Here is a 21670-nt window from a genome sequence, read left to right as displayed (position 1 = left end):
TTTTCAGCAAGATTCAATGTAGCTTCTCAGGTTACCAGAAGATAGTGACACACAATTTGGGAAGATTCCTTAAGAAGATTGGCAGAATCTTTCAGATTTTCTTCGGCCAAATTCACAGATTGAATGAGCATTTTTATTATTGAATCTAGAAACTAATGTCCTGACACAAGATCTTTAGGTGATGGATAAGTAGAACAAATCACTTATTAAACATGCGCGTCTGCCTGGGGATCTACATTTTAGTGTATCTTCACTGACTTGGTAGATTTTTTTCTAAAATATGGTATCTAGGTGACTTTAATGTAAAATCAGTGCCCTTTTAGGTGACAAAGCAGAACCTGTTGGATTGAGAAGATGGAAAGGGCGTGATAGATTTAGACTCTGGCCCTGACAGTGCCTTATAATGAACTTCTAATCACTAGCCCTTGTTTCCTCATACTTTCTCTAGAAGCCTCCTAGGACGTTTTGCCACCTTGAATACAATGGTCTACTTCATTATAATAGCTGTGATAGACTTAATCAATAAGTCATTTTTGGTGCCAAAAGCCATGTTCACCCCTTTACACACATTATCTCTAATCTGTACAACAGTTCCACGGAACGGTGATTACTTCCCCTCTTTTCCCATAAGTAAAACTGAGGCTCAGGGAGTCATTTCTCAGGTGTTTTCAGATTATGGTATAAAGAGGGAGGGCTGGGCACAGTGGCTCATGACTATAATCCCAGCGCTTGGGAGGCTGAGGTGAGAGGATCAGTTGAGCCCAGGAGTTGCAGACCAGTCTGGGCAACATACAGAGGCCCCATCTCTACAAAAAAAATAAAAATAAAAAAATTAGCTGGGCATGGTGACATGCGTCTATGTTTCCAGCTACTCAGGAGGCTGAGACGGGAGGAAGGCTTGAGCCTGGGAGGTCGAGGCTGCAGTGTCATCACTGGACTGCAGCCTGGGAGACAGAGTGAGACCTTGTCTCAAATAAATACATAAATAAAAGATAAGGGGCTAGATACATTGGCCTTCCAGAAGGTTACTTTTCCCTGGTGTCCCATAGGAGTCCTCAGAGGAGATCTCTGTGGATTCCCAGAGGAAAGAGCTGAAGTCGGTAGGGAATAGGTTTGGGAGGGCGCCTGCCTAACCTGAGGGGTTTGCTCTTGTCTGTAGTGAGTTAGAGCTGGCCCGTCTGTTGAGTTAGAGTAGAGCGGAGAATGGGAGAGGAAAGGAGAAAAACGCAAGCAGCAAATCGGTGAATTGGGCTCAAATTTCATGATATCTTCGGGCACCAGTGGTGACCTACAGCTGGTTTGGGCCCCACATCTGCAGGTGGGAGTAGGAACTGGAGGATAAACTCCACTGGGATGAGCAGTGCCTCCAGCCTCAGGAGGGAGGCAAGTCTAACTCACAGTTAATGTGCCTGCTTATTGTGGCACTTTCCCCTGTTTGTATTGTCCTTTTCTGTGACTTTCGCACCATCCAGTGGTATTTGATCTCTTGCAGGGCAGGGAAGCCCCATTCTCTCATTTATTGTTCGGAATTAATGTTCTGGATTAGGATTCAGCAAGCGCTCAGCCCTCAGTGGGCCTCACAAAGCTCATGGCTATTTAGGCAGGAGAGCAATTAAAGGCAATGAAAAGGAGGGGTCAAAAGAAAATGAAGGAGAAAACATGAGGGTTTACAGTTGATGAGGGAATGAAATGGGGACATGGAGGCTGCTAATTTCAGCCTCGGCATGCCTTGACCTAGTCACTGCAAATGATTAATTCACTCAGAATTGAAGAATTTGAGCCAGGCACAGTGGTGTGCTCTTGTAATCCCAGCTATGCGGGAGGACTGCTTGAACCCAAGAGTCCTGGGCAACATAGCAAGACCCCCATCTCAAAAGAAAAAAAAGAAATTAAGGAATGTTAAAGATTTAATTTTTAAAAAGAGATTGTTTTATAGGTGAGAAATTGTGGCTCAAAGATAAATAGTTATCTCATTTCACAGCTAGTTAATGGCAAGCTTGGGACTAGATGCATTTCTCTGATTCCTGTTTACTATTATTTCCACCATAACACTGTATGGAGTCTCCATGGGAGGTGCTTATAATCTGGCCAAACGAGTCAACCATGAGTGGTAGATGGTGAGTGCTGCAGTTTAGAGGCAGCACCAAGGAGGAGGTGGGATCTGGGCCCTAAAGAGGATGGGTAGGTCTTGGAAAGTTAAATGGAAGGGGAGAGGGACAAAGTTGTGATGCAGTGACACAGGCATACAAACAGGTTGGAAAGTTGAAAAGAACTTGCCAGAGATTAATGTGATTGGTTCATCAGATTTGGGTTGAGAAAAAATAAAAACCAAAATTGGAAAAGTAATTTTGGACCTGATGTGAAACTTTTTCAATGGAGGCTGAATGGTTGAGCCAGGCAGTCACTACCTGGCTAGTGCCTGGATGTTCTGCTATCTATTGGCCAGAAACCTACTTTGTCCCTCCTTCCAGGCTGATGGGCTTCCACAGACTCATTATTGGTGGTCTTCTACCTGTGGCACTCCATCAACCTGCGGTATGCGCACTGTATCTCAGAAACTCTACCCTCCATGCCTGAAAATCAAAGGCTTGGGTTTTCACTCACCCTTTTAAAAAACATTACATGGGTGCATATTATTCAATTTCTAAGGTCTTTAATGTTCCATTTGCCTTGTCATCATCATTGAAAATTACTTAAGATGATCACTGATTGCTACCTTATTGACAAATCAGCCCTTGTGAGTGTGAAAAAAGTCCTTGAACAAGTAGCGTGAGGAAAACAAAAATTGGTATTTAAAGACCATCTAGATATAATAGAAGATGGTGGCTGACAGAGGCTGTATAGCCTGGGGTTTCTACTTTTATTTTCTTTATAGCTAAGTTATTAAGCATTTACCTATGGGATGTTAAGTGCTGGATATGTGTTTTATATGCATCATCTCATTGAATTATCACAGAACTTCTCTAAGACAAATACTAGAATTATTACCATTTTCCAGATCAGGTAGAGAGTTTGAGTATCTTATTAGGACACTAGTCCTGGTTAACATGTCAAAGAGCCTGTAAGTGAGCAGCCTGCCAGCATGACATCAACCAGGCAGTTGAAAGCATATCATTTGTCACTACCAGGATTGGTTGTGTCACAACTACTTAGACATTAAAATGAGTCATTTTTAGTCAAAAGCTCATGATCCTGAAAACCGGTATGGTGACATCAAAAGCTCACAATCCTGAAAACTGGTATGGTGACATCAAGAGATGCAACATAGTTTAGAGTTTAAGGACGTGGGCTCTGTTGCCTGAATCCTGGCTCTGCCACCTACTGGCATCCACTGGCTGTATGATTCTGGGCAAAATAAATCACCTCTCTGAGTCTGGGTTTCCTCATCTACAAATGGAGTTAACAGTACTGACATCATAAGGTTGTTTGAGGAGTTAAATGTGATCATAGATGTGAAGTACTTAGCACAGTGGCTGGCACATTGCAAGTGCTAAGTTTGTTTGCTGAAAAGTACCTGGTACTTCTAGTACTTTTAGGCAGCCCTAGGGCTGCCCACTGCAAAGCCACTTCCCTCTGAAGTGGCATCATATACACACTAATGTTCTGACAAGATGATCCATGCTATTAGGTTAATGTTCTCCCAGGAAATATATTTACATCTTGGGACAGGTCCTCTGACTGTTTATTCCAAAGAAATCAGAATGGGACCAGAAATGGTGGCTGTTTCAGATTATTTAGGAAATCAAAGGAGTTACAGTATCCAAGGAGCTACTCTCGTTGGTGAATTCTCCCTCAGCTATTCAAATGGTCAATCACTCAAGTCTTGTTCAGCCTATAGTAGTATATGGGCTCTTGTCATTTTACTTGCCTGTGCTCAATTGTATTCTGATATTTTTCCATGAATTTGACTTGTCTCTTCAATAAACATATATGTTTCTAAATAACAGAAGGAATTAAATCATCTGCTTCTTGCAGGGGGTGTGATTTTACATCTTACATGAAATAAGAGCGAGCAAATTCTGTTTCAGTTGAATAAAATGGTGCTATTATTATTATTATTTTTGAGACAGAGTTTCGCTCGTTGCCCAGGCTGCAGTGCAATGGCGCAATCTTGGCTCACTGCAACCTCCGCCTCCCGGGTTCAAGCAATTCTCCTGCCTCAGCCTCCCAGGTAGCCGGGATTACAGGCATGTGCCACCACACCCGGTTAATTTTTTTTTTTTTTTTCAGTAGAGACAGGGTTTCTCCACGTTGGTCAGGCTGGTCTCAAACTCCCGACCTCAGGTGGTCCACCCGCTTTGGCCTCCCAAAGTGCTGGGATTACAGGTGTGAGCCACCATGCCTGGCAAAAATGGTGGTATTATTGACAAGCCAATATTTTTGCCTATCTTTGAAGATAGGCCAAGAAGAGGAGGCCATTGCCAGTCAGTTTCCTATTTGCCATTAGACTTGATGACACTGCTTTGCATGTCAGCATCCTTGCCTGAGTTGAAACTGTCCATGACTATCAGTTTGTCAGGTGCTGACACTGCTGTGCTGAGGTTAGTCAGGGCCCTGGCAGATCCCATGTATCCATTAATATTCATCATTGCGAATGGAGAGGTGCTGATGGTGGTGACATCGTGCTTAGGTCAGGTGTGCATGTGAGGTCATTTGACAGTCACTAGAGCCCCTTTTTCAGCACACTTGAGATAAGTGTAGATGGCAGGGTTGACATCTGATCTGAGGTAGGGTTGACATCTGATGTGAGGTTGGGTCCACATCTCATCTGGCCATTCTTTGGCAGGACCCACTCTTCTCATCAGGGAGTTAACTGAGCAAAAGACAAGTGTTGCTCACCCACTACTTCCCAGGTGATTGGGCCAGGCACCAAAGCTATAATGATGAATAAAACATAGTCCCGGTGTGTATGTAAGTAGCTCTCGATGAAATCAGATAATAAACTGACAACTAACATTAATGATTTGTTTCCTGTGTGCCAGGCACTGTGCTAAGCGTGTTACACATTTAGTATCACCCTAATATTTGCTGATGTCAAACGAATCTTCTTTCAATTCTTTATTTAAATTATTTCCCTTATGTGTGCGTTTTTAGTGCCTATAATAAAACTAGTAAAACATGGTAGCTTGGGGTTGCTTGTTTGAGTTGGTTATGCTAAGAACACATCCATTCCCAAAGAATTTGAGGTAGTTCACAAAAAGGACAATACATAACTAAGCAGCCTTGGTGAAGTGAAAAAATGGGTAAGACCAGTATGGAGGTACGGCCCACAGGCTTTACTTTCCAGTTGTCAAGAGCAAGAAAGAGAAGTGAAACAAACATTTGCAAGATTAACGGGCTCATAAGATACCTTTCAGAGAACTGAGATCCAAGAGAAGTGATTTCTTCTCTCATGTGCTGTGGGACACTAATAGTAGGCAAACTCCCTGACCACACTTCTTCCACAGTGAGTGTCAGGTCTGGTAACTAACATCCCTCAATGTTGGCCAATGCCATAGCGCCAAAGCACAATTTATTAAAAGTGATTTTGTGGGCTGGTGTGATCTAAGGACAAAATTTTAGAATGATACAAGAAATCAACAAGACTGCTAAGTTCTCCGAGCAATCTTCTGTGACTACGATTCTTGTAGTCAGGTTTTTGACATCCAGAGTTACATAACTGGAATGTTATAAAACCATGATTTCAACTCAGGTCTGACTAGCTCTAAAATCTATGTTCCTTATGCTAACCTGTGATTCCCTACCTCCACTCCCAAAAGCTTTCTGGATGTTTCAGTATTGACCACTAAATAAGAATTAAGTTGTTCTCTTCCTTTTCGTGAGAACAAAATATAATAATAGCTTAAAATATTCTCCACTGAGTAACTGCAGCTACTATTTTAAGCCTCCTTCTTGAATGTGTTAAAGGATATTTTTTGTAGGCGCTCCTAATTTTTTCTTAAAGATTTCTTATTTCTCAAATCACACTTCCTCACCGACTATTCTTTCAGTAAGAAGAAAAGTGAATGAACAAAACAGGTGTCCTCTGTGAGGCCCCTATCTGGGTGTAGCCAAGTAAGCACCCACTCTTTTAGCCTCTCAGTTACCCAGGTGCAGGCCCGTGAGGATCCCCTGGCCCTGGACTGTGTGAAGGAGAGCGGGGAGCTGGGAGGGAGAGAGTGTCTGGCTTGGGAGGGGGCGGGGAGATTGCTGGCACTCACTCTAGAAGCCAGCAGAAGGAGCAAGGAGGAAGGAAAAGCAGAGGCTGGGAAGAAGGGCCATGTTCTGAGTGTGAATGGACCACAGGGCCCTCGAGAGCAGGAAGCAGCGTGAGCCAAGACGCTCACGGAAAAGCTCTTATCTAAACAGAGGTGGCCCAGGACGCTGGATCCCCTCCACCATTGTCCAGGGAGCCGATCCGAAGTCCACAACCCCCGAAACTCTTCTCCACTCCCCCTTCTCCATTGAGGCAAGAAGTAATTTTCAGTATGGGCTCCAAGGCGTCACAAGGTCTCTCACTGCACAAGAAAGTCACTCCTCCAGGATCCCCTCAGCCTGACCCTGTGACCACCCTGAAGGCCCAGGCCCTTTTCCTGGAGCAAGAGGAGCAGGAACCATTCTGTCTAAACACTCCTTCCAATGCTACGCCTTTTTCTGCCAGCATCCGCTCTCCTATATTGTTTCATCTGTTGTAAGAGAACGTGGCTGGCTGCGGTGGCTCTCGCCTGTAATCCCAGCACTTTGGGAGGCCGAGGTGGGTGGATCACTTGAGGTCAGGAGTTCGAGACCAGCCTCAAGACGGCAAAACCCTATCTCTACTAAAAATACCAAAATTAGCCAGACGTGATGGCACACGCCTGTAATCCCAGCTACTCTGGAGGCTGAGGCAGAAGAATCTCTTGAACCTGGGAGGCGGAGGTTGTAGTGAGCCAGGATGGTACCACTGCACTCCAGCCTGGGGGACACACTGAGACATTGTCTCAAAAAAGAAAGAAAGAGAGAGAGGGAGAGAGGGGGAGAGAGAGAGAGAGAGAGGAGGGGAAAAGATAGTGTTTGCAGATTCTGTTAATCTGATGGCTCAGACACACAATCACTAATGTTTTGACACACACCCACAGTAGCAGAAGAATGTTTACATCAGGCCCTGCTACAGGATGGCCGCCATAATGGAGGCCAGCCCTGGTCGTGCCCTCTGGCAGGGTTCCAGATGAGCTTTTTTTTTTCCTTCCTATTTTTTTAAAAGACATTTTACAGCTTCAATTTGCTTTTCATTACTCCTCTATCCTTTTGTTTCCTAGCTTGAAATGATTCAATATTCTTTACAAACAGATTCTAATCACAGTTAGCACGTGCAGTAAAATCTCATTAAACAGATAAGCAGAGTTCACACAAGTCCTCAGATTTCATCATCCAAAAAAAAAAAAAAGGAGAGGGAGATTACTGTCTTGAGACTTCGTAGAACTTTCTAGACCCTTTTTGTTGCCAAATTAAATGTGCTTTCATTATACATTTATATAAACATTCATTCCCAGACAATGGTTCTGTCTCAAATAAGCAACCACTGGGTGTTGGGTACTCAAATCACCACTCACCCACACCCCTGTCCCCGGGGCACTCATTCTAGTATTGGAGTTTATAATAAAACAGGCCAGCTTCATCCCAGAACATGCTCCTTGATCATGCAGACAAAAATAAGTTACCAAGGAGAGAAAAAAATTGTGATAAATATTGGATGGTTTTATTTTGTTGTAAGATTTTTTATTTTTTATTTTTTTTGAGACGGAGTTTCTCTCTTGTTGACCAAGCTAGAATGCAATGGTGCGATCTCGGCTCACCACAAACTCCGCCTCCCAGGTTCAAGCTATTCTCCTGCCTCTGCCTCCCCAGTAGCTGGATTACAGGCCACCATGCCTGGCTAATTTTTGTATTTTTAGTAGAGACAGGGTTTCTCCATGTTGGTCAGGTTGGTCCTGAACTCCCAATCTCAGGTGATCCACCCACCTCAGCCTCCCAAAGTGCTTTACAGGTGTGAGTCACCACGCCTGGCCAGATTTTTTTTTAATGATAAAATGTATCAGCCAGTAGAAGGCAAAGAGTTCCTATAATTTCACCATCAAAGCATGTTTATGACCAAAACAAACTAGAATTTATGCCAAAAATGTAACTATAAAGTAGTCTTCTGCCCCTTTCCCCTGTCCTTGTCCACCAATAGACAGGTACATCTTCTTTCTCCCTCTTAAAAACAAACATTTAATTTTGCTAGTGTCTGACTTTGTGCTGGTTTGAATTTAGAGGCCCCCCGAGTTTTCCTCTGTAACAGGTGACTCTGAGCCAGACTTTCCCCATGGTGGGAAAGGTTTGGGGAGGTTTCTTGGGATCAGAAGTCACCCTACATGATGGACAGAGCTCTGGGATGGTGAAAAGAGGAGAGTCTAGGTTCTGATCCTAATTCTGCTCCTTTCCCTGTGAACTTGAGCAAAGCATTTGATTTTTCAGAGTCTCAGTTTCCTTATGGATAAAAGGATTTACGAAATAAGGATCATAATACCTGCTTCATAGGGTGACTGTGAGAACTAATTGAGGCAAAATGTGTATTGCTTCTAGCCCAGGCTTTAGTAGCACATAGTAGCAGCTCACAAAACTTGTTTCCCTTCAAGCAGCCAATAATCAGATATGAGCACAACAGAGATTTGAAATGCCAGCTTAATATCATTTATTGAAAGAGGATCCTTTTTAAAAACAAATCTGTGTGTCTTAAGACTAAGGCTGTAGAGCAGACCTTCTAGAATCAATGTGGTTATTAAACTGGCAGGAAATCATTTATTAAATGAGAATTTTATACTGGATTGCTACAGTAGTCTTGGGTACCATAACAGGCACTAAACAGATGGACAGTTTCTAGAAAGGCTAAATGAAGTGTTGAACCATCCCACCCAATACTCCAAGAGAATTGATCATTTTCTCACAAGAGAACCACTTCAAAGAAAACCCAAGTACTCACTATCACAGCTAACGCTCACCCAGCTGGGCTTTCCCTTCTGATTCCACCAGATGTGACAGTCTATCCCCCTAAGGAAAGAAAGTACTGGCTCTGAGCTTTAAGTAGGGGGAGGGGAGAGGAAGGCAGGAGGAATGAAGAAAATCTAAAAATAAGAATTGTTAACCAGCAATTAAGAAAAAGCACAGGTGAACAAAGGGGTACCTTTGGGTGTGCATTGTGCATTACGTTTCGTGAGTGTTGGATTTGAAAAGGTGAATGGAACCTGTCTTGAATTTAGGAACTGCAGGGTGACAAAGTGAGCTCTCATAGAAACTGTAATATAAACTGTAATTGCAGACTGTGCATGCACTGGTCATTCAACATATTTTGATTGTGTAAGATGAGAGATGTTTAGCAAATTTTGGAAGGAGACTGACCATGTTATGCAAAAGGAGCTAAAAAAAAAAAATAAAGACATGGACTCCTCAACGTAGTAATGGTGTTTGTATAGTGAATATTTGAGATGTCTTTTCTTACTATATCCAAGAAGTACTGAAGCATAATAATTTCTTGTCATATGATGGTAGTACATGGATATCATGTTACATATGGTGTTGGGGTCAAGTGCACAGGTTCTGAAATGAGCCAGAACTGAGTACAAATTCTGCCAGCACTCATACTGTCAAGACTGTAGGTTTGACCAGGCACATTGGCTCACACCTGTAATCCCAGTACCTCGGGAGGCTGAGGCAGGCAGATTGCTTGAGCCCAGGAGTTCAAGATCAGCCTGGGCAGCATGGTGAAACTCCATCTCCACTAAAAACACAAAAATTATCCTGGCATGATGGCACACACATGTAGTCCCAGCTACTCGGAAGGCTGAGGTTGGAGGACCAGTTGAGACCAGGAGGTCAAGGCTGCAATGAACCAAGATTGTTCCACCATGCTCCAGCCTGGGTGACAGAAAGGAAAAAAAAAGGAAGAAAGAAAGATTGTAGGTTTGACCTCTGTGTTGGTTTTGCCTTTTTCTGTGGCCCCAGACTGCCTTCATCTGTCTTTGGTCACAGAGAAGCCAAATATTTTTGAGTGTGGTGGGAATAAGGCAAATTCATCACCGTTACAAGAAAATCAGCCCAAAGCATGTAGGTCAGTAGTGTCATCTGCATATATAGAGGGTGGCGGTTTCCCATAATGTGTCAAGAGAAGAAGACTAGTAACTTAGACCAGATGGGGAGTTCCACAGATGGCTCCCACTTGGAATGTAGGAGGCTGACACACCACACATGAGGCCCTACCTCCTTGTGTTGGAAACAGAATTGGCTGCTTTCTTTTAATTTATTTGTATCAATCTCTAGTCCCAAACTAAGTTGTTTCAGGTCCAGAGCAATCAGCAGAGATGACATGGAGTACACTCTTAGCCCATAATTTTTTTTGTTTTTCTTTCAGGGGTTATAAATACCTCCCTGCCATTGTACTTGGCATGCTGTATGCAAATGGAGGTAGGAGTCCTATAGCTCATTAGGAAAGGGACCAAGGCTTGGAGCAAAGAGAGGACAGCGCCGAGCTGAGGCTGATAACAGTGGCCTTGTCCAGAATAGTGCATGGGAGCTTTCTTATCTCGCTTTGGCAGGAGGTGCTGTGGACTTCCTGTGCGAAATCAGGAGTGAACGCTGCTTTCCTCTTGTTGTTCGGCTTCCTCCCCCCTCAAGACAGTTCCCAGCACAGTGATTATCTTTGCATCTTCAAACATGGCACAATCTACTTCCTTAAGAGCTTGATGTATTCTTAAGGCTTAGGCACATTCCCCTCCCCTAAATCTCTTTTCAAGTGCTGTTATATAGTAAGGCTTCTAAATGACATTCTATTTTTATAGCCCCAATTACAAAGAGGGAAAAATAACAGCCCCTAAATTAGAAAATAGCCACAGAATCTGTCCTTTTTATGTAGAAGAGCTGGCAATAAGTCTGGCCTATAGTTTCCATACTAAGGCTTGTGCCCTTAGTAACTGCCCTCAGAGTCATGGGTGGGGATGGGGGAGGTGTGGGGTGTCAGAGGTCAACAGCCCCAAGTGAACTCAGATAGCAGACTGTGTTTCCCTTGAGAAACATCCAGGCTTGCTTTACTCTAACATATTTCTTTGCATTTCCTAAAGCCCAGGAGTATGAAATTAAGATCTTTGACTAAGGCCTCCCTGATCTTTTTCCTTGCTTTGGGGGAAAAGGAATAAAATCTGAAAACTTGTCTTCCAGATGCAAGAGAACTTTAGCTGTTTGATGTCACAATCCCAAGTACATATGCGCATGTCTAATCTAGGTATATACACATGTATATGTGCACATTATATATACTCATGTATATAAGTACTGTACTATGAGTGTTTGAAAGACAGCAAGTCTAACACGAAATTAAGGTGGGGATGTTATAGTCTAGAAAATGGAGAATATGGATAAAGAAAAAATAGGGCAAAGTGACTCTAATATAATGACTTTTAAACTTTGTCATTAAAATGTTTCTAATAAAGGAGAAAGTGTATAATTTCTCTTTGGCTCAGTTTACTTATCAATAAGCATTAAAATGTTCATTTATTTTACCTGATGATTATTATAAGGATGATACTGGGTAAAAACTGCAGAAATTCCTTGAGGAATGGTCACCTTTTATTCATTCTTTTCAAATTTTAAATCTTGTAATCTAACTGTAAAGACATCTTTAAAAACATTTGGGGAAATCTGATACATGGTTTAGGTGCAAACACCACCATGGAATTATTGCTAATGCTCTTAGGTGTAAAAGTAGCGTTGTGGTTATATTGGGAAAATCTGCTCATTTTTTAGAGAGACCCACTGAAGTACATAGGGCTAAAATGACAAGATGTCTGAGATTTGTTTTAAATACATAAATCCTTCATTTGGCCAGGCTAGAAAGTTGAAAAAAAAATAAAAAAAACACAGAAGAAAAAAAAGAAGGGATAGATGAAGCCAATGTGACAAAATTTTGACAACTATGAAATCTGGGTGACAGGCATATGGGGATATATCACCCTCTTCTCTCTATTTCTCGGTATGTTTGACAATGACAAACAATTAAAACAAGTAGAAACTCTTAGCAAAAACAACATGCCGGTACCTGTGCCTGTCTGCATGTGTGCAAATGTTTATGGGGTGCTGACGGCATGCTCGGGCCCTGCCCTGCTATGGGGACAGAGTGAATACGTTGATTTGTCCCCTGTCCTGTAGCTGTCGGCCCAGCGGGGACTCAGAACCATTAAGTCAGCACTTAAAAGGTGGTGAGTACTCTGCAGGAGGACGTTACAGGGCAAGTACCCCCGCAGATGCGGTAGTTTAACACTCTGGAGTTCCTTCTCGGCCCAAGGACCAGAGAGGAGTAGTAGCAGAACGTTTTTCTGATTACATTCCCTTTTTCTCACTGACTTGCGCCTCCCATTTTCCTCTCACATAAGTCATTCCTGTTCTTGGCTACTTAAGACGAACCACTCATTTTTTTCTGGAAATGAAGCTTGAAAATTTCATTTAGCCTATAATCCCAGGTACAGGCTGACGCGGCAGGATTGCTTGAACCCAGAGGTTCGAAGCTGCAGTGACCTATGATTGCACCACTACACACTCGACTAGGTGACAGAGTGAGACCCTCTCTCTAATAATAATAATAATAATAATAATAATAATAATAAAATTCCTCTTGGTTTAAAAAATCTGCAGAATCTGCCCAAGACATGTACAAATTAGAGACCAGCAAGTTTTCTGCTCAAAAAAATTCTAGTCCAGAAAATCAGAATGCAAAATGGTGAAATGTTTAAAACAGAGAGAGAGAATTCATGGACCTCAGAGATAAATAACATCAACGCCTTTATTTTATAATTAAACACTTGAGGCCTGAGAGCTTGAACAGTTCCCCAAAACTCAAGCAGAGATAGACTGAATTTAATAACTGTTTCATGATGTTTATTTCCATATGCACTTAATTAGCCCTGGAAAAAATTAGCCATCCAACTGCATATTCCGATTAAAAGTCAGCTTTTTATAGATATAAAATGGTATGATTTCCTTGACGTTTTTATTCATTAACATAACTTCATTTTTCCCGTGTTTGAATGTTACTTCCACTAAAGACTAAAATCTAGCTATTAAATTTTAAAATTTATGCATTTTTACTTAATATTAACATTTAGAACAAGGATATATGGTGACACACTAGTGTGGGGTTTTTTTCAAGTATGAGCCAAATATATTTGCTATTTTTTAAGTTTTGAGGATGAATATAGGAAAAAACCTAAGGAAAAGAAGACTCACACATAAAATTTGTGACTCTGTTATCTGAGGACTTACACCAAGTTTTCATTTCACCTGTCCGCATTGACTGAACCATGCTGTAAAGCCACATTGTGATAACTTTTTTTTTTTTAATAGGTATGACTTTTGTTCCAATAATGAAGAGTCCTTTATCCTGGATCCTGACAGCAACATAGGAAACAGAATTGAGAGCATCACTCAGCGCATGGCAATAATAGAAGGAAAGAATAAGGTATTGTTTGTAAAAATGAGCACTGGGATGTTTATTCTACAAATACACTGTCAGCTCCCAATTCTAGGTTTATTGGAACCAGGAATAATTCAAATGTTCAAACAAAAATTCAGACAGAAGAAAGACAATGTCTGAACTATGTCTTTATGGAGATACATACAGAGACTACTCAAGCTGCCAGTTCCAACATAATGAGTACTCATTCCTAATGGTAGAGATGGCACTGTCCGCTTGAACGTCAAACTGGCCCACACTGGTGGTTCGCAATCCTGGCTGCCTATTAGAATACTCTACCAATTATTACTACATCCAAATCTCCGGAGTGCAGCCTAGGGCTTGTAAAAGTTTCCCAGATGATTACAGCATGTGATGAGGATTGGAATCACTGATGTACATAAAGTGGGATCCCAGTAAGCAAAAGCTAGTACAAGACTTAGAGCTAAAACTGAATGTTTCTATTTTGTGAAATATGTATTTCCCTCTGTCTTTGCAAGATCAAAGCTTAAGTGGGGGGGGGATGCGCAAACACACAACCTATCAAGATTCCTTGACCTCATCAGCACACTGTTCATTTTATACTCCCCTCACCCCCACTGAACCTTGGCAATAGCTAACAAGCCTGTGAGCTAGGAAAGTCTCAGTGGTTCTCAGACCTAGTGGCTTTTTCCTGTTGAATTAGAAAAGAATACACTTAAAAATCTGCTATTGTCTGGCACAGGGATAATGATTCTTTTTTTCTTTTTTTTTTTTTTTTGAGATGGAGTCTCACTCTGTCACCCAGGCTGGAGTCCAATGGCATGATCTCGGCTCACTGCAACCTCTGCCTCCTGGGTTCAAGTGATTCTCCTGTTTCAGCCTCCCAAGTAGCTAGGATTACAGGCACCTGTCATCACGCCTGGCTAATTTTTGTATTTTTAGTAGAGACAGGGTTTCACCATGTTGGCCAGGTTGGTCTTGAACTCCTGACCTCAGGTGATCCTCCTGCCTCGACCTCCCAAAGTGCTGGGATTACAGGTGTGAGTCTCCGTGCCCAGCTGTGATTCTTTAAAAAAAGAATCAAGTATCCCCTTGCTGACATGTCTGTTTACACATATATATCTTGATTTGGAGTAGAGACTGTTAATACAGTTTCCACTGCCTGCTTGAGTATGGATATGCTTATGTTATCTATTCAGCCGTACCCTTTGCACTTGAAAATGACAAAGTAGATGGCATCGTTCCTCATGTATGATTTAACAATAACAACAAATAACATCTATAATTTTCATTAAGTGAAACTTTTTGACATATGCTAATGTCAACATCATTCTTTGGCAGATGAGCGTGGTTATCTCCATTTTAAAGATAAAGAAAACAGAGATGATAAGATGATTAACCCAAAGCCAGCTTAAAAGTGTAAATGAGAGACTCAAACCAAAGTCTTTCCTTTCCAAAACCTAATGCTCTTATAGTCAAGTAAGCCAATGTAGAAATTAGTCAGAGTGGCAGTAGCTTATACAATAACACCAATAGTCTCTTATTAAACATTTAGGAAGTTTTTATAACTACAGCAGTAGCTGTAGGTGGTTTACAATTCTTTTTCTCTAACAGAAATAAGCAGTACTTTAAAACATTCCGTGATGTGTGGCTATTGATAAGAGAGCAGTTTAATGAAATACTTAGAAGTTATATAAACTTGAAAGTTTAATTTGTTCTTTCTTTTTTTTTTTTGTTTTTTTTTTTTTTTGAGATAGAGTCTCACTCTGTTGCCCAGGCTGGAGTGCAGTGGCCCAATCTCAGTTCACGGCAACCTCTGCCTCTCAGGGTTCAAGCGATTCTTGTGCCTCAGCCTCCCAAGTAGCTGGGATTACAGGCACACGCCATCTAAGTTTTGTATTTCTAGTGGAGACAGGGTTTCACCATGTTGGCCAGGCTAATCTAGAACTCCTGACCTTGTGATCTGCCTGCCTTGGCCTCCCAAAGTTCTGGGATTACAGGCATGAGCCACCACATCCGGCCTTCAGATATTTTTAATAAGGAAACTACCTCAGTTTATTAGCAGTGGACAGCAAATTAGTTGTCACAAAGTACTAGAAAAATGTCAAGATGCCATTCATTGGTTATGTCAATTCATTTTGTTTTTTCCTGAGCGTATCAGGAGGATATACTGTTAACTGCTGGATATTAACACAAGAATTTATAAGCTTAATTTCAGTGGTAACGTCTAGTGCTATTTTGATATCCTATCCACAAAAATATACAATAGGAAATAAAATGAAAAATGAGAAAGCTAGATGAAGTTTCTGGCTAACCCAAACCATGAAGTAGCAACTTGACTCCATATATAATGTAAAACCTATCAAAATCAGTGGAAGTGGAGTATCAAAACATGCCCATGATAAAAGAACTTCCCTGATTTTCTCCATGAAGGTTTAAAACAAATTTATTGTCTTGTAATTTTATAGTTATGCAGAAGATTTTAAATATAGACCTCTGCACTTGTGCTACCCAACCTGCCATCAGGAGCCCTGGAGTCAAACTATGACACTTCCTCTCTGTATAACCACATGCAAACCAGCTCACCTCTCTCAGCCTGAGTTCTTTCCTCCAAAAAAACAGAACTAATGATACTTGCCCTAGCTAGTTTCCTGTTATGAGGGTGAAATGAAATAACATAATGAAGTCCAGGTGTGGTGGCTCATGCCTGTAATCCCAACAATTTGGTAGGCCGAGGCGGGCGGATCACCTGAGGTCAGAAGTTAAAGACCAGCCTGGCCAATATGGCAAAACCTCATCTCTACTAGAAATACAAAAATTAGCAGGGCATAGTGGTGGGCGCCTGTAATCCCAGCTACTCGGAAGGCTAAGGCACAAGAATCGCTTGAACCCGGGAAGTGGAGGTTACAGTGAGCCGAGATTGTGCCACTGCACTCCAGCCTGCGTGACAGAGTGAGACTGTGTCTCAAAAAGTAAATAAATAACATAACATAACATAGCATAACATAATATAACATAACATAACATGAGAAAGTCCTATACAAGTACTACTTTATTCAAGTGAATGTCATATGTACCCTTATGCAATTCCCCCAACTGATTGTGATCATATACAATGAAGACTTTGTTAAACAATTGTTTGCACTGAAAAAACTTTTAATACTCATACTAAACAAAGTCTCTCTCTCTATATATATATAAAAAATATATGTATATAAATATATATAAAATATATATTATATATAATATATAAATATATATAAATATATATGGTACATATCCCATTAGCAGTTGTAATTGCTAAAGTCAATTACAACTGACTTTAAATAAATTATTGAGTTCATATCTTGAATTTAGGAGAATTTAGTAACTTTACTTTTAGCATCTACTAATGTATCTTTTTGTGGGTTTGAAAAAAAATGTATCTGTCATATGATGGTGACAAAATGGAAGTTTTGCTGTTTCTGAGTTATATGCAGTGCTTTTTCCCTTACAATTAAAACTGTTTTTGTTTTGTATACATTTTTAGAAAGTAAGTTAAAGTCCCAGCTTAGACTGCAGTGATCCCTTTATCCACCGTCACATGGTAGCCTGCCCAGCAATGCTACTCCACAGGTCAGTGGGGCAGCGCTCACACTCACGCTGGAGCACCTGTTGGATTTTTTTTCTTTGTTTTGTTGCATTTTTTTGTTTAACTCAAGGAAGGGTATAGAGGACAATAAAATTTAGTTTCCTTATTGGCGAGTTTTGGCCCAGATTTGTGAAAAGTGAGTCATCAACTGGAGTTGCTAATAGCAAATGTGCACTTTCGTATTGTCTAAATGGGGTTGCCAAACTGTTAGGTTTGTAGATATGGAGTAGGAAGTAGAAGGAACCCCGTGTTAGAAAAAACACACAGGAAATACGCTATCACAGCATTAATTCTGTAAGGTTGGAGAATCATTACCATTTTAATGTGTTAGCAATGTTTCCATTGAAATCCTTCTGACTGTACCTTGAGAAGTGTGTCCTGTATAAGACAAATCCGTGACAGGAGCAAGAGTCCCAACCACAGAATTACAGCTTGTGTTTCAGTTCCCACACACACCCCAATGTTTTCTAAATCTCATGTTCTATTTTCCCATCAGTTGGCTCAAATGTGCCACCCTGTGTTAATTTTAGATTCTTCCATGACCTTTATACATCTACTTTTATTGCTCCGTGAAACACTTGAAAGGAAGCTATATTAGAAACATCCCGAGATTAAAATCAGTGTTCCATATATAGATTTTTAAAAAACGAGTGCTGGAATTAGGTTGAATGACACATCACCCCATCCATTCTATTCCGTGAGGTTCAAACAACATTGTAGTAACAAATTACTAATGCTTAATGAAAGGGAAGGAAGGAAGGAATGAGCATGAAAAACTCCAAACTTACAGTACTTGCTGATAGTTTTATGAGCATTCCTGGGCCATAGCAAAGAGCCCAGAGAATGGGCTTGAAGGATCTCTCTCTAACATGTAAATACTTGAGGGCCAGGCAACTGGAGGCACCCCGAAAAGCAAATGTAGTAAAAATGAGAAGTAGAAAGCATGAGTCCGTTAAGACTAATATAACCTTTGATATTCTAATTTTATTTATTTATTTATTTATTTATTTATTTATTTATTTTAGCACGATCTCGGCTCATTGCAACCCCCACTTCCCATGTTCAAGCGATTCTCCTGCCTCAGCCTCCCAAGTAGCTGGGACTACAAGCGCCTGGGACTACACCAGGCCCAGCTAATCTTTGTATTTATAGTAGAGACAGGGTTTCGCCATGTTGGCCAGGCTGATCTTGAACTCCCGACCTCAGGTGATCCGCCAGCCTCAGCCTTCCAAAGTGCTGGGATTACAGGCCTGAGCCGCCGTATCCAGCCTGATAGCCTAATTTCATTTCAGCACTTCTGCTTTTTTCTCTTCCTCAGTCCTCCTTCAATTATTTTCAATTGTGGAAAATGAAAACTAATTATAGAACTAATACAAGTAAATATCCTTAAGAATTTATTTTGGCATACCTTATAGAATAAATGATCATAATTTCAAACATGCAACTCAAATTCTTGGTTACTTTCTCTTTGAAAGTATTTAGTTGATATTGCATGCCCCAATTGTGATGCTATTTTCATTTTTTCCCTTGACACCATAGTATTTGGATGTAAGCACTGAGGAAGAGATTTTTTCCTTTATTCAGAAGACTCAGACATTGAAACTCACTGTCCCATGCGAAGCTGCCTTCTAGTCCAGCCAGACTACACTGAGCTACAGTTCACACTTGAGCTCCTTTCTCTGACCCTATAAAGTTTAAACTTTAATTGTCAAACAATTTTATTTGTAACGAGAAAATGTTTGAATTTATAATTTAAAAATATATCCTCTGAAAGAGAAGTACTCTAGAAATGAGATAAATTTTAGTAAAACTGATCATAGAATATGTTTCATCTTATTTTTAACTTTTCTTCTTTAATGATAACCATTGTACTTATCAAATATATTTTCAAACCACATAACAACACAACAGTTGAAAAGCAGCTTGCCGCTTATGTAAAATGTCATCAAAGAAGCAAACTAGTATTTCTGTAAATAGTAGTAGTATTTAATTTATGTTACCCATCTCTGCTGATTAAAGGAAGTATTCTCAAGGAAAAATTCAATCCAAGGTGTAGACAGAACTTTGCCAATTGATCTGTGTTATTCAATTTAAAGAGTCTCAAGACGAGAAGCAATTTGGTATAGAGATTAAGAGCATAGGCACTGGAGGCAGACACACCTGAGCATAAATTCTGCCCAGGCCTGTCTGTGGTCCTTTATATCTTTGGGTGAATCATTTAATCTCTCGGAACCTCAGTTGTCTTACCTGTAGAATAGCATAATATACCCATCTCACAGGGTTTTAGGGAGGATTAAATGAGACAATTCCTGTAAAGTGCCTTGCATGCTGCCTGGTGCATTGTAAGGGATACATAAAGGTATGCAGAAACAAAGAAATAATGTAAACTCCCATCAACGTTGTTTTCTGCTTCTATTTTAATAGAAGCTCTGTAGACATGATTTCTGGGGCAGGCTTGACTACGAGTAATATGTCTTGTTTTGGAAGGTGTCATTTCTCACACAAAGTGAGAAAAATTCAAATACATTTCTGTCTCCATCTTGTGACCTGGATTCATTTCACTTCGGAGCACCTCAATTTTATTCTCTGATTATACATAAATTTAGACCTATTTGACTGTTCGTTGAGACTTGTAAAATGGCCACAGCCGTTCCCAGGTTACCTGCACAGGTCTTAAACGTGGCAAATGTATACATCTGAATTGATTTTCCCTTGCCACAAAACCCAGTTCTTGTTCTCAGTTGCTCTAAGTTCAATGAAATCAAAATCTTTTAAATAAAAACCCAAACACAACTCATAGAGGCAGGTAAATGTTGTCTATAATTTCAAACACTCTCAAGCCAACAGAAATGGGTTTTTCACTTACTTACTGAGCGACGATTAATCTGAGAATCTAAGTAAGTTTCTCCTGAGGCCCATTAGGATAAACACTTGAGAACTAAGTTCATAAGAAAAACAGTGCTGGAGCTGACACCCCAGCTTAAGAAGGCTTCATCTGAGCTCCTTGTTTCTGAAGTTTTTGCAAACTGCTTTGAAGCATCTAAGCTAACAGTTTTCTCATGTTGCCACCTACAAGCTTCTCTTCGAACTACTTCCATTTCCTTCCATGACTGTAAACTGGTGGGAACAACAATTACAAGGAAATGGCTATTCAGAATTTTTTATGTCCCACCTCTTACAAAGATTCATCGTCAAAATAAGAAAGGGACACCTGAGCTCTCTTTCATACTCTTTTCTGTGGGTTATTTGCCTTCGTATGAGCTTTCCTTGCAAAAGAGAGAATATTTTTTGTATGATCTTCAAGGAGGGAAATTCCTTTCTATCACCTTAAAGAATGATAGTGTTAAGGGGAGGGATTGTGTCATATTCATCTCTGTCTCCCTTACAACATCTGGGCAATGCCTTGATAATCACTCAATAAATGTCTGCTAAATTGTCTGCCACATATTGCAGACACTTTCATTATCAATAATTTCAATAATACACAGAGAAATATATGGGTAGGTGTAATTAAGCAGATCCTTCCATCAAACAGAAGAGAAAGCACTGTGTACTACTCACCATACCACAGTGAAAATTGTAGAGAATTTGGACCAATGAATTTGCTGGCTGAAAACATTAGGAACATGTTTTTAAGTCTTCCTGATCTGTAGATTAAAGACAGAAATACCTTAATTTATTAGATGGAATAAGAGAACACAACTAAAGTGCCTAGCACATTACTTAGAAACTCAGAAAATGTTAGGACTCTGTCCTACAGCCAAACCACTTGTAGAGTATGTCCACCACCTTGGAAAGTCAGCTGTCACATTTCAGCCTTACATTGCTTTAGCCTGTAAGTCACTTGGTCATTATACTTCAGCTAGGACACTCCGTTAGTCTGGAAGCATTAGCACAGCCTCTGCAATTTCGAAGCCCATAACCAGTTATTTTTGTCCTAGGAGACAGGCTGCAAAGATTTATAAGTAACTGGACCAACTTTTCCTTTCTGTAATTTTAAGTATGAGAAACTAACTAGTTTTCTTATTTTTTTCATGTAGATTATACACTACTTTTTAATGCAAGCTTGGGTTAAATTTAAGAATGTTTAACAATTTGTTTCATATTGCCAACTTTTTTTCTTTGGAAGACTGCAAGTCTTTAAGTTGTCTAAAATTTTGTTTCATTATTTTGTTTCATTACTTTTTAGACATCACAGTTTGAAAAGTGCTTTCAAGTTCATGCAATTTTGACTGCTAATGTTTCTTTAGGGACTAAGTTGTCAAATAACAGCACTAAAGTCTAGTGGAACAATATTATTGTATTAACTCATAATTTTTTTTTTTTTGAGACGGAGTCTCACTCTGTCGCCCAGGCTGGAGTGCAGTGGCGCAATCTTGGCTCACTGCAAGCTCCGCCTCCTGGGTTCATGCCATTCTCCTGCCTCAGCCTCCTGAGTAACTGGGACTATAGGCGCCCGCCACCTTGCCTGGCTAATTTTTTTTATGTTTTGGTAGAGACAGGGTTTCACCGTGATAGCCAGGATGGTCTCGATCTCCTGACCTCATGATCCGCCCGCCTTG

At 40.6% G+C, this 21670-nt stretch overlaps 1 protein-coding gene across 6 annotated transcripts in view; it reads left to right on the top strand.

The window, feature by feature from the left end:
• The window catches only part of FLT1 (fms related receptor tyrosine kinase 1), a 196101-nt gene that overhangs the window by 76184 nt on the left and 98247 nt on the right, over window positions 1-21670 (top strand). For all 6 annotated transcript variants that reach the window (XR_013407803.1, XR_013407805.1, XR_013407804.1 and 3 more), the window contains exon 11: window positions 13387-13501. Coding sequence is in view for 2 of the 6 variants with exons in the window: in XM_001117928.5 (XP_001117928.4) it covers window positions 13387-13501 (115 nt within the window). In the remaining 4 variants the exon portion in view is untranslated. The remainder of the gene's footprint in view (window positions 1-13386; window positions 13502-21670) is intronic.

The sequence above is a fragment of the Macaca mulatta genome, chromosome 17, assembly GCF_049350105.2.
Source record: "Macaca mulatta isolate MMU2019108-1 chromosome 17, T2T-MMU8v2.0, whole genome shotgun sequence".
In the NCBI taxonomy this organism is placed as follows: domain Eukaryota; kingdom Metazoa; phylum Chordata; class Mammalia; order Primates; family Cercopithecidae; genus Macaca; species Macaca mulatta.
This window is presented reverse-complemented; position numbering and strand designations above follow the sequence as displayed.